The sequence below is a fragment of the Populus trichocarpa genome, chromosome 18, assembly GCF_000002775.5.
Source record: "Populus trichocarpa isolate Nisqually-1 chromosome 18, P.trichocarpa_v4.1, whole genome shotgun sequence".
In the NCBI taxonomy this organism is placed as follows: Eukaryota; Viridiplantae; Streptophyta; class Magnoliopsida; order Malpighiales; family Salicaceae; genus Populus; species Populus trichocarpa.
Window position 1 is genome coordinate 10,212,535 of NC_037302.2, and position 12,042 is coordinate 10,224,576.

A 12,042-nucleotide genomic window follows, 5' to 3' on the forward strand; every position below is an offset into this window, starting at 1 on the left:
GAGTGATAGACATTAGACAACCTTTTATTTGGTGAAATCTGGCCGCCACCTTGAAGTTTGGTGAAATCTGCACAATACTGTTATGTGAAACCCCTTGCATCCAATCGAGCCTTTGAATCGTTTAAGTCTGCCATCTGCTCTCTTTATTCTGCCAAACCCATTTATTTCCTACCACATTTGCTAATAATGGTGGTTTTGGAACTGGAGACAAGGTGCGGTTGGAGATAAGAGCGTTGAATTCATCGTGTATGGCAGCACGCCATCCTACACTTTTGTCAGCCTGATTGAAAGACTGGGGTTCTGAAACAGTAATGGTCTTTCTTGGCCACTAAAGCATAAGAATTATTTTGGAATGCCTCATAATCGAGGGGTGGGTCCTTTAGAATATTACCGGTGCAAATTGAGCATGTCCCAGGGCCTGAGCTCGCGGCCTGGACGGCTGAAGGTGACCTGAATGCCCACCTTGTGTTTGAGGTTGTGACTGCGAGAGCAGCTGCAGTGCTTGGTGGTTCATGTGCATATATCAAACAAGGGTGAAACCCCAATACTACATCCAACAACAAGACTCCCAAAGGCGGCTTCAGATAAGAGATGGGTTTATGGAGAATCAATTTGACGATTGAGAGATTATTCTAGAAAATGTTTGAGTTTTCTTGAAAAATGAGTATTTATGTGTTTTGCTTGGAATCAATTTCCTTTCACCAGTAAATTGACAGATTAAAAAACCAGGGTTCTTCGTAATCTTCAATATGAAGTTTTTTTTAGAGCTTTTAAAAAATAAAAAACTAGGGTTCAATTTAGAGTTTTTTTTTTTTTAGAGCTTTAAAAAAACACATAACTAGTAACTTTTCAAAAAAAAAAGAGAGAGAGGGATTTCAATAGTATGAAAAGAGAAAAATCAATTAAAAACACCATATTTTAATTTCAATTTGGGTCGGGTTATTATAAGAAAAAAAAAAAACAATATATGAAGAGAGAAATTGTTTTGGAAGGAGAGAAATTTATGATATATCTTTTCTTTGAGTTTCTGACATATTATATATGTAGGTATTTTAATTTTTTCATCCAATTTAAAATTTATTGTTAATTTAGAATGCAAACTGGGATATTTCAAAACTTAGAAAGTAAATGTAATTTCAATCAAATTATAGGATGTGAGGGTAATTTTTTATTAAAAAATATTAAGATACTGTTTATATAAACAGTAAAGCAAAATAAAATAAAAAACCTGCTTGCTTTAGAGTGTTAAGTATAATTTTCTCTAATTACTAACAAATCTGAATGTTATATCAGTAATAAAATCTGTCTTTTAAAAGCATATAAAAGAAATAAAAAAAAAAAAAAAAACGACTACGAACAGTTAGGCTATGAAAAGCTGGAAATAGAGTAATAATGAAAACGATAAGCAATATTGTAAAGAAAACAGTAAATTGACAAGAGTAATTTGCTAAGAAAGTTGAAGAATATTGTAGCGATAATATATATATATATATAATTTCTGTGAGAAAATTTGTGCGGGAGGCCAAATAATTGCAATGAAAGAGATCTTCCTTGTAGTACACTACTTATTGCGTCAAAAAGATTGTCTAGCTTTATATTTTTACTAGCTTTGATACCCGCGCGATGCCGCGGGTCTTTTTTTTTTTGCATAAAAAATATTAAAAAATATAAAAATTAAAAAATATTGGGTTTTTCTGCAAAGTTATACCCAAGAATCTTGGGTTTGGCTACAACGTCTGACCTAAGAGTAATATTTATAATATTAATAATAAAATTAAACTTGTATGACCCAAGTTTAAGTGAGTCTGGTTGTAACACCGGACCCAAGAATACTGGATGTGGGTCTGGCTATAAGGTCGTGTCATAAAAGTGTGATAATTAAATAGATTAATTAAAAAAACAAAGAACAAAAATTAACAGGAAGGAAAAAACTAATGAAGAAAAGGAAAAAAAATTGAATTAATTGGGTCAACCTTTTAAACCAGGTTATCCCGTAAAACCTGGGATTTGCGTTATGAAAGTTTGATAACTAAATAGAAAAACAAAATGATGGGTTTACCTAGAATTAACCGGGTTAACCCATCAAACCAAGTTAACCCGTCAAGCTCAGGATACGTGTCATGAAAGTATGAAAGTCTGATAATTAAATAGAAAGAAAATTAACTTTAACAAACTAAACTAAATGAAAAAAAATAACTCGTCAAATCAGGTTAACCCATCAAACCCGAGATTCGTATCATGAAAATCTGATAACTAAATAAAAAAAAATTAACATTAACAAACTAAATCAAAAAAAAATTCATAAAAAAATTAAAAAGAAAAAACAAAAGGAAAAAACAATTATATAATATAATACAATATAATAATAATTATTATTATAATTATAATGAAAAAACGTGGGGAAAATTTCAAAAAATGAAAAAAAAAGTGGGGAAAGCTAAAGCTAAAGCTAAATTTTCAACCAACTCAATATTGAAAAAAATAAATTTAACAAAGATACTTTTTTGAAAAAAAACATGTGGGGAAAACACTGTAGCCAAACAAAAATCATGTAAGGGAAACACTGTAGTAATCCATAGTGTTTTTTTAAAAAAAAAAACTTCAAAGCTAATCTCTCAACCAGCTTAATATATAAAAAAAACCGACAAAGGCTATCTTAAAAAAAACAAAAAAGTCAATTTTGGGTAAAAGAAATGAAAAAAAATGTACAAAAAAGGAAACAAAAGCGGAAAAAAACACGTGGGGAAAGCTACAGTGTTTTAAAGAAAAAGACAAATAATAATAATAATAATAATAATAATAATAATAATAAAATATGTAAAAAATAACAATTTTAGAAAAAAAAAAAAAAACTACAAAGCTAGATTATCAGCCAGCTCAATATTGAAGAAATAAATTCGATAAAGATAATTTTTTAAAAAAATATATTGGGGAAATTTTTTTAAAAAAAAAAACTGCAAAGCTAAATTCTCAACCAACTTAATATAAAAAAAATAAAATCTACAAAGATCATTTTGAAAAAAAAAAAAATAAAGAAATCATTAAAAAAAAAGAAAACAATGTATGAGAATATTATAGTAATCCATAATGTTTTAAAGAAGAAAACTACATAGTTAAATTTTCAACCAGCTCAATATTTAAAAAAATTTAGCAAAGATAATTTTGAAACAAAAAAATTAAGAAAAAAAACAAAACAAAAAAAAGAAGAAGAAATCAATTTTGGGTAAAAAAAAACCATAAAAAAACATGTTAAAAAAAAAACAAAAGCAAAAAACAAAACCGAAAAAAAAAAAAGTAAAAAAAAAAAAACTGCTGCTACAGTAAAAACCTACGCGTTTTAGATTTCTTATTAATTTGGGCCAAATAAATCTTTAATCAAAACATTAAATCATTTATTTATCTATTTATATTTATATTTATATTTATATTTATAATGAGGTATTTTAGAAAAGTACAAATAAAGAATGCTGGTATGGCATATTAACTACTACATTAATTATATATAAAAAAGTCAAACATTACAATTTTTCTTGAGACAATTTAGAGAGTAAGGTATTGTATGGTATTGAAGTTGGAGTATTTTTTTAAAAAAAAAAAGTTTTAGAAGATACTAAAAGAGAGGATATAAAAAAAACTAAAATTTAATTTTTTTTTAATTTTTTTAATAAAAAACATTTTCAACCCCAATACACCGCAATACAAACACGCTAACTAGTTTTATAATTGTAGAGTACTTTGTCTCAAATTATTCATGAAAACAGAAAATATGAATTCGAATGGCACACAAGCTTAGGGAAGAAAAATGTAACTACTTCTAAACAATGATCTATGCTATATGGGAAAAGCAATTCTTAGTGAGCTAGTCATTGTAGGTTGGTGTTCATAGCATAAATTGTAGCCGAAATTAACACTTAAAATTAGGGATTTGGGGATTGAATTCCTTGAGCATAACCGTTGTAAAGTATTTATTTTGATTGTCAGCAAATATACCATTGCTGAGAATTAATTGTCGGTTTAAACGGCGGTGCTGACACCGTGAATTGAAGCTGTACTGCTGGAATTTAAAGGAGATGAATAGCGATATTATTCCTTGAATAGTTGATCTGTGAATTTAGATGATTGTTTTATTAAAAAAAAATTATTTGAAATTATATTAAAATAATATTTTTTACTTTTTAAAATTTATATTTTACATCACCACATCAAAATAAAAAAAAACACTGAGAAAAATTAATCTGAAACCAAAAAAAAATCAAATTTTAACAAACAGGAACTTAGAAGCACAGCAGCATAGCAATGGTAAACAATTTACAACTTGATTAATTAATGAGGCATTTAGAGCTTTTTGGTCAGATATCACTTAAATGTGACCTGTGTGGTCAAAACCGTGTTGGGGATAATAATTTCTAACAGCTAATCAAAATAAGTTGTTATTGCTATTGTTTTGAATTTGCAATATCAAGAGACAAATGTATATTTTTGTGTTTATTTATACCCTTTTTATTTTTATGTTTTAAAAGTATTTTAAAAAAAATATTTTTTATTTTTTATTTTGTTTTAAATTATTTTTTTTAGATTGTTTTAATGTGTTTTAAAAATAATTTTTTTAAAAATAAAAAATATATTATTTTAATATATTTTCGAACCAACAAAACTTTAAAAAATATCACTATCACATTTCCAAGCCAGCAACCTTGGAATTGTTTTTGTTTTTTATCGAGAAATATACCTCAATCGACTAGAATGGATCTAGTACATGTTATCCTGAGAAAAATTAGATTCCGGCATGCATCACGACATCTTATTAACATGCAATTAAGAATTGATTAACTTGGGAGCTTTGACTGACATGGTAACCGAGCTCGCCCTTTGATTAGTTATTTCTGCCAAAGATGTGTTGGAGCTTTTACTTAGCGGTGAAGAACTAATTAAGCCCTTAATTACAAGTTGCCTCAGATTAACCATGCCTTTTACACCATCAGATAATATAGCTGGCTTGTTTACTGATTCCCTACGCGTACGTGGGACAGAGAGATTTCCTACCGTATAGACATTGAAGCATTACGAGGTTTCCTCTAAATAAGGAACAAAGCTCTATTTTTGTCTCCCCTCAGCAAACTTGATTCGTCTATAAATTCATCGAGAGAGCATGGAGTGTCAGGGAGAGAAAAAAACATTTCGCCTGGTGCGAAAGTTTCAGAATTCTTTTTTCTTGTCATATTACCCCCCTCGATCGATTGCAATGGCGAATGTGTTCAGGTCTCTTGTTATTCTCCCTCTCTTGTTTGTTGCGAGCTATGCCCAGTTTTGGTTGAGGCCAGATGCCTACGAATTCTTCAACAAGAAGAAGATATTAGGCCCCCATGAGCTGTTTAATAACCCTTTTGGAGATGCTCAAGATTACTTGAGGAAAAAGATCGATAACGATTTCGGGACCCAGCCACTGCCAAAATCCGCTAACCCTTCTCATCCTAGTTTTTTTGGTCTACCTAATGAGCCTAAAGGGTCATGGGAGTTGGTTTCTGTGAATTCTGGAGTATCAGCCATGCATGCAATCTTGCTTCCAAAAGTTGACAAGGTCTTAATGTATGACGCTACTATTTGGAAGAAATCAGAAATCCGGTTGCCTGCTGGCCATTGCCGTCTTCTTAACAAAACTACAGGTGAAAAGGATTGCTTTTGTCATTCAGTTCTGTTTGACATTGCCACCACGGCGATAACACCTCTACAGGTATTCATTCTGATTAATTAACCGATTAATGCTTGCGTCTGTGTGTGCGCGTGCGTAATTATCTAGATTCTACCTAAGCAATTAATTCTATCTTTCATGTTCTTGGATTCTTTCATGTTTTTGGATTAAACCTCTCAATTTAATTTGCTAGATCAATCGCTCTCTTTCCTAGCTAGCCAGCTAACGGTTTGTGATTATTCTTTTTTCATGACAGCTTCACACAGATACATGGTGTTCATCAGGAGGTCTTTCCATTGATGGAAACCTGGTGGGCACTGGCGGTTTCCAGGGAGGTGCCAAGACTGTTAGATATCTGGAGACATGTAAAGGGTGTAATTGGAGAGAATTCCCAACTGCACTTGCTGATCGTAGATGGTATATATATAGATATATTTACTCTATTTTTCTTCTCATGATGAACAATCATTTTAGATTCTTCTGTTCTTGTAAGCATAGTTTATAAGCTACAACAAGCTGACACTGTACTTTTTGCTCCTTGTCAATTAAGGTACTCGACACAAGCGGAACTACCTGATGGTGGATTCATCGTGGTTGGTGGTCGCGACGCTTTCAGCTATGAGTACATTCCACGAGAAGGACGCTCCAATGCCAAGTCCTACTTCTTTGACTTCCTAAAGAAAACCAGTGATAAGGATGAGAACAATTTGTATCCTTTCGTCCACCTCTCAACCGATGGCAACCTCTTCATCTTTGCCAATGATCGCGCCGTCCTGCTCAATCCCAAGTCCAACAAGGTTGTCCGTGAGTTGCCAGCCCTTCCAGGTGGCCACCGCAACTACCCTGCCACCGGGATGTCTGTGCTGCTCCCAATAAAACTACACTCAAAGAATAATCGTGTCATCCCGGCTGAAGTCTTAGTTTGTGGAGGCTCCGGACACAGAGATGCATATACCCAAGCTAGCAAAGATATATTCTACACTGCACTCGAAGACTGTGGAAGAATCAGAATTACAGATAAAAAGCCTGCCTGGAAGAGAGAAGTCATGCCATCACCCCGTGTCATGGGTGACATGATGATCCTTCCCACAGGGGATGTCCTCCTGCTCAATGGTGCCCAGAGAGGATGCTCAGGATGGGGTTTTGCCAGAGAACCAAATTTTGGCCCAGCAATATATCATCCCAAAGCCAAGCTAGGCAACAGGTTTAGGGAACTAAAAGCCTCTACGATTCCAAGAATGTACCATTCATCATCTGTGGTACTGCCAGACGGTAAAATCCTTGTAGCTGGTAGCAACACGAACAATGGCTACGTTTATAATGCCATGTTCCCCACTGAACTAAGGGTTGAGAAATTCTTGCCACCTTACTTGGATCCATCAGTGATAGGTCGTAGACCTGTGATTATAGCTGATAAAGCCCCAAACCAGATTGGTTATAATAACTTGTTCAAGCTCTATATCAAATCAAAAGCATTGAAAGTAGAGAAGAAAGACATCCAGGTAACAATGTACGCTCCTGCTTTTACCACTCATGGGGTGTCAATGAATCAAAGACTCCTCGACTTGGGTTTGGAAGATGTGATTACTGAAAATGCATTCCTAGGGATCCACGCTATCACAGCCGTGTCACCACCGAGCGGTAGGGTTGCTCCTCCCGGGTATTACATGCTCTTTGTTGTTCATCAAGGAGTACCCAGTGTCTCCTCCTGGGTGCAGATCAAGTGAAGCTGAAGCTGACTCCCTCCGTTATAAAGTGTCCTTTAATTTTGGGCTGGTAGATGAACTTGATTTTGTTCAGAGTTTTTCATGAAGGATATATACCAGAGGGGCATGAACTAACCAATCTGATACCTCACTTTTGAAATAAAATTCTTTTATTCGTTTCACATTTTCAGTTTCTTTTTTGTTCTTTTCCTGAATGGTATCATATCCGCAGTCAAATCCATCCAATAAAACGAGTTCTATGCCCACCATATATATGGTGCTGATATCCCTTCTACATTTTTCAATTTTCACCCTTGTTTTTTCACACATAAACAGAGCAATGACAGGAGATCCAATAAGCATAACATATATGGCTACCTGAGTAAATCAGAGACCAGGAACCAGTCGGGAACAGAAATTCAAAAGCAAGAGACTACAAGTCCTTTTCCTAGTTTTGAGGTGCAGGGGTTTTTACCATCTAACCATTCTTTCTGTGCTCTGGTTAGTCAAATTAATGGAGCTTCCCGTGAAATTAACTTTCCAGGAATCTGTAAAGTTTATAGATTCTTAGGCAACGAATGCTAAAGCATGTCCCAGCTACGGAACGGTCAAAAATGAACCCATCATGGCATTGCATACTCGATATAAAGTACATAGTTAAATACACTTAAGACTGTGTGTGGATGTGTGGTTTGTACTCAGAGAAGCTGGGCTTAAGGCTAGAACTAGCATTTCGCGTTTCTCATGGGTGTGGACGTGCGCATCACAGCTAGGCTGACCTAGCTAGCTCTCCTCCTTGTGTGCACTGATTAGTCTCACGCACGATGCTTGCCTAGTCCTAGTGCAACCGCGTCCCAGCTGATGAGTTCGTCAACCCATTACCTGACCTCCATTTTCACATACTCTCTCCTGATATCAACATTTCCTCACACCATCAGAATCATTGAAAGCATATATATCTTCATGCACAAAAACTAAGTGTTTTTCGCTCAGAAATACATTAAAATAATATTTTTTTATTTTTTAAAAATTATTTTTAACATCAACATATTAAAACAATATATAAACATAAAAAAATTAATTTTTAAAAAAAAATATTTCAAATTTTCATAATGAAACCGCGTTCCCAAACACTATCTTAATTTTATAGCATTTTTGCGGCTATTTATTAAATATTTAATTTTTTTATTTAAAATTAAATTTTTTTTAGTATTTTCATATCGTTTTCGTTTTGATATACTAATATCAAAATTAAATTTTAAAAAATGAAAAAAAATATAATATTTTGATATATTTACAAATAAAAAATACTTTGAAAAACAACCATTACCACACTAATAAATACACTGTACAAGAAAAATATAAATGAGTATTCTTCAAATCTGGCTGCCCATGTTGCAGGTAATGCACATCGACCTCGTGGGGAGCACAACTTATAACTTGACAGACTTCCATTAACCTAGACAGTATTTCTTTGAACTAATACAAAATGTGAACGTCAACCACCAAGGAAACTACATAAAAAATCACCAAACAGAAACTTTTCTGAGCAGGGAACATTGCAGGTTAGAGGCTATATAAAGCTATTGAAGGGTGATGACAAAAGCATCCCACTTCAACTCCTAGGATTTTCTAAACTCGAAGAAACTTCTGCATTGGGGTTGAAATGGCAAGTTTACGAGCTTCCCTGGTAGCTCTATTCATCTTTGCAGTGGCATTTGATCCAAGTTCAGTTAATGCCAAATTCTCCAAGAGCATGTATTTCTATTGGGGTGCCCGTCATTCGTCAATACTTGGCAATGGCGACGATCTTCAACTTGTCTTGAATCAGTCGTCAGGTGATGATTTGCTTTCTATTCATCAAATTTTTTGTTTTTTATGTAAATTGATCGCGTAGATGGAAATCATTAATTATCAGTTTTGTGTAAATCTATCATCTTTGGATTTCAGGCTCTGGTGTTAAATCGAAGCGTCCGTTCCTATTTGGAAGCATTCAAATGTTAATTAAGCTGGTACCTGGGAACTCAGCTGGAACTGTCACTGCCTATTACGTAAGTGCAATAATTTCACCCAACATGCATGGCTCTGATAACATAAGCACTGCTCATTGTTTCAAGCTTTAAAAACTCGTTTGTTCTCTCATAATTGAGACTTATAAGAGATACATGAAGAAACATGGGCAAGAACAGCTAAATAGGAAGGTCTAGTTACGGCCAATCATATTAATACCTCATTTGAATATCTCTAAGATTAACAACAATTATATAGATCAGCATCTAAATGAAGTTCTTAAAGCAAAAAACTTTATAATGGAATATTGACACATGAAAATTACTAAATAATGAAACTCCGTGATGAATTTGCACAGGTATCCTCTTCTGGGGACAGACACGACGAAATAGACTTCGAGTTCTTAGGGAATACATCTGGACAGCCATACACCATACACACAAACATCTACACTCAAGGAAATGGAAGCAGGGAACAGCAATTCCGCCCCTGGTTTGACCCAACTGCAGATTTCCATAATTACACTATACATTGGAACCCTACTGAAGTTGTGTAAGTTCGCTGACCATTTCTGTTTTTCTACAACGTTGGCCTTATTTGTCGATGACTTACAGAAGTATGATCAAATATTCACTATTCACAAAACAAAATTATTAATGATGATGATATAAAAAGGAAAAAAAAGGGGGAAAGAAAAGAAACCAGCATGACTCGACATTCAGATTAAGCTGCACAGCACTCCAAGTAGATTACCAATATGTGCACTTTTTTTTTCCAACATAACTTAAATAGTCTTCCTGAAGCTTTTGCTAAACTTTCATTTTCCCAGCTTACTTCACTACATCCACCAAACCAGCTATCTAATTCCTAGATAATCCAGAAGCCTAATTTTACCTAACTTGATATTTATCACTGCAATTCAGGTGGTACATTGATAATGTACCAATCCGCGTATACCGTAACTATGAAAATGAGGGGATTGCTTACCCAAACAAACAGGGAATGAGGGTCTACTCCAGCTTGTGGAATGCTGATAACTGGGCAACTCAAGGTGGGCGAGTTAAGATTGATTGGACAGTGGCACCCTTCATAGCAAGATACCGCAATTTTAGGGCAAGGGCTTGCAAGTGGAATGGACCAGTTAGCATAAATCAATGTGCTGCCAAGACCCCAGCGAACTGGTGGACATCCCCCGCCTATAGCAAGTTGAGCAATGCCCAATTGGATCAAATGAAGCGGGTCAGAGACAACTACATGATCTACAACTACTGCAATGACACTAAGAGGTTCAATGGACAAATGCCACCTGAATGTTTTAAGGCGCAGTTCTAAAATGGAGCAAGGATATTCATCCCGGAAACTTCGGTTCCTTTTCCTGCCACCAGCATTCAACTGCAATATAAATTTTTCTTTAAAAATATTGATTTTGTTCTTCGTTTTTCGCATCCGTGTTTCATGCTATTCCAGATTTCATTGTTTCCATCCAATGTAACGATTGATTTTGAACATTATACCCCAAATATATGATATAAAGTTTGATATATTAATTGTAGAGTGTGAAATATTTCAAACAGGACAACATTAATGTAAGAACACCAAATAAATCAAAAATCATGTAACACAGCAAAGCCAAACACCAATGACGATAGAACCTGTGCCCAGCAAAGCGAAGTCGACTCGGGTATCTTCTCCTAAAAGCATTCCAAACACAGCTGTAGCAGCAAATGTTGTAGCATTGGTGACTGGGACAGCCAGAGATATGGGGGTGTCACTTAAGATGGCGAAGAAGATAGCAGAGGCAGAGAGATTAAGCAAGAAAGGAAGAGAGTATTGCCAAAATATGAGAAGGCTGAGCCAGCTTTTGAGTGAAGAGAGGAGTTTCTGGTGGAATTTTGGAGGAGACGAAAGGGAAGACGAAGAAGAAGAAGAAGAAGATTTTAGGGATTGGTGGTCCCAGAGAAGTGCACCGCGACGAATTAAGGCATTGGTGGCACCCCACACTAGGCCTATGGTGATCATCTTCTCTATGTCTCCTCCACCCATTGTAGTGAGATCTGCAGTTCCGGTCGCTAAAGTAGGATTTGGGCAATTAAGAGGGAGGATTTGAAATCGGATGTTTAAGGAGCAGAATTAGGGCTGGCTGGATACTCCCGGATTTTAATGTGGTGAATTGTGCTGGAAAATAAATTATTTAACCCATGGGGTGAAAATAAATTATTTAACCCAAGTTTAATTTTTAACTACTTTAATATTAAAAAATAAAATTTAAAAAAATTATTAATTTAAAGAAATTATCTAATAAAAATAAAAATTAAAAAAATAAAAATCAAATAAAAAAATTGAAAGAGAATAACATAGTAAAAAAAATTTAATTTTAAATTTTTTTCAAATAAAACAAAAAAAAATAAGGACCAGACCGATAAAAAGTTAAAAATAATAAAATTAAAAAAAAATTATAAATTATTTAAAATAAAATAAATAATAAAAAAACATGATAAAAAATAAATTAGAATGCTTTAAAAATTTTAAAAATCAGATACGAAAATAAAAAAAAATAAAATAAAAGGGTGACAACACTAAATAAAAAGTTTGTTGTCTATATCCACGGCCTTAAAATCAAAAACCCAAATAATTTAA

The 12,042-nt window shown here is 33.9% G+C and overlaps 3 protein-coding genes across 4 annotated transcripts; 2 read left to right on the top strand and 1 right to left on the bottom strand.

The window, feature by feature from the left end:
* The first annotated feature begins 5,147 nt into the window (after positions 1-5,147).
* Positions 5,148-7,577, top strand: LOC7458777 (aldehyde oxidase GLOX1). The gene is made up of 3 exons (XM_002324395.4): positions 5,148-5,731; positions 5,946-6,106; positions 6,240-7,577. Exons 1-3 carry the CDS (start codon positions 5,150-5,152, stop codon positions 7,414-7,416), a joined length of 1,920 nt encoding a protein of 639 aa, XP_002324431.4. The 5' UTR covers positions 5,148-5,149; the 3' UTR covers positions 7,417-7,577.
* A 698-nt stretch (positions 7,578-8,275) lies between these two features.
* On the bottom strand, positions 8,276-11,615 carry LOC7458779 (uncharacterized). 2 transcript variants are annotated; one of them, XM_002324975.4, is made up of 2 exons: positions 11,058-11,614; positions 8,276-8,304 (listed from the first exon to the last, which is right to left on the bottom strand). In XM_002324975.4, the coding sequence occupies exons 1-2, from the start codon at positions 11,446-11,448 to the stop codon at positions 8,291-8,293; spliced, it is 405 nt and encodes a 134-aa protein (XP_002325011.4). In that variant the 5' UTR covers positions 11,449-11,614; the 3' UTR covers positions 8,276-8,290. The 2 variants fall into 2 exon arrangements, with proteins under 2 accessions (XP_002325011.4, XP_024445563.2); XM_024589795.2 differs by lacking the exon at positions 8,276-8,304 and adding an exon at positions 9,586-10,797 and having other exon boundaries at positions 11,058-11,615.
* LOC7458778 (probable xyloglucan endotransglucosylase/hydrolase protein 26) lies at positions 9,023-10,952 on the top strand. The gene is made up of 4 exons (XM_002324396.3): positions 9,023-9,233; positions 9,346-9,446; positions 9,764-9,957; positions 10,329-10,952. The coding sequence occupies exons 1-4, from the start codon at positions 9,062-9,064 to the stop codon at positions 10,735-10,737; spliced, it is 876 nt and encodes a 291-aa protein (XP_002324432.1). The 5' UTR covers positions 9,023-9,061; the 3' UTR covers positions 10,738-10,952.
* Positions 11,616-12,042: the final 427 nt, after the last annotated feature.

Coding starts and splice junctions, on each gene's coding strand:
- LOC7458777 (XM_002324395.4), top strand. CDS start 5,150: ATGGAGTGTCAGGGAGAGAAAAAAACATTTCGCCTGGTGCGAAAGTTT. Junction 5,732..5,945: donor CGGCGATAACACCTCTACAG/GTATTCATTCTG, acceptor TTTTCATGACAG/CTTCACACAGATACATGGTG. Junction 6,107..6,239: donor GCACTTGCTGATCGTAGATG/GTATATATATAG, acceptor TTGTCAATTAAG/GTACTCGACACAAGCGGAAC.
- LOC7458778 (XM_002324396.3), top strand. CDS start 9,062: ATGGCAAGTTTACGAGCTTCCCTGGTAGCTCTATTCATCTTTGCAGTG. Junction 9,234..9,345: donor TGTCTTGAATCAGTCGTCAG/GTGATGATTTGC, acceptor TTTGGATTTCAG/GCTCTGGTGTTAAATCGAAG. Junction 9,958..10,328: donor TGGAACCCTACTGAAGTTGT/GTAAGTTCGCTG, acceptor ACTGCAATTCAG/GTGGTACATTGATAATGTAC.
- LOC7458779 (XM_024589795.2), bottom strand. CDS start 11,448: ATGGGTGGAGGAGACATAGAGAAGATGATCACCATAGGCCTAGTGTGG. Junction 10,798..11,057: donor CTTCGCTTTGCTGGGCACAG/GTTCTATCGTCA, acceptor TTTATATTGCAG/TTGAATGCTGGTGGCAGGAA.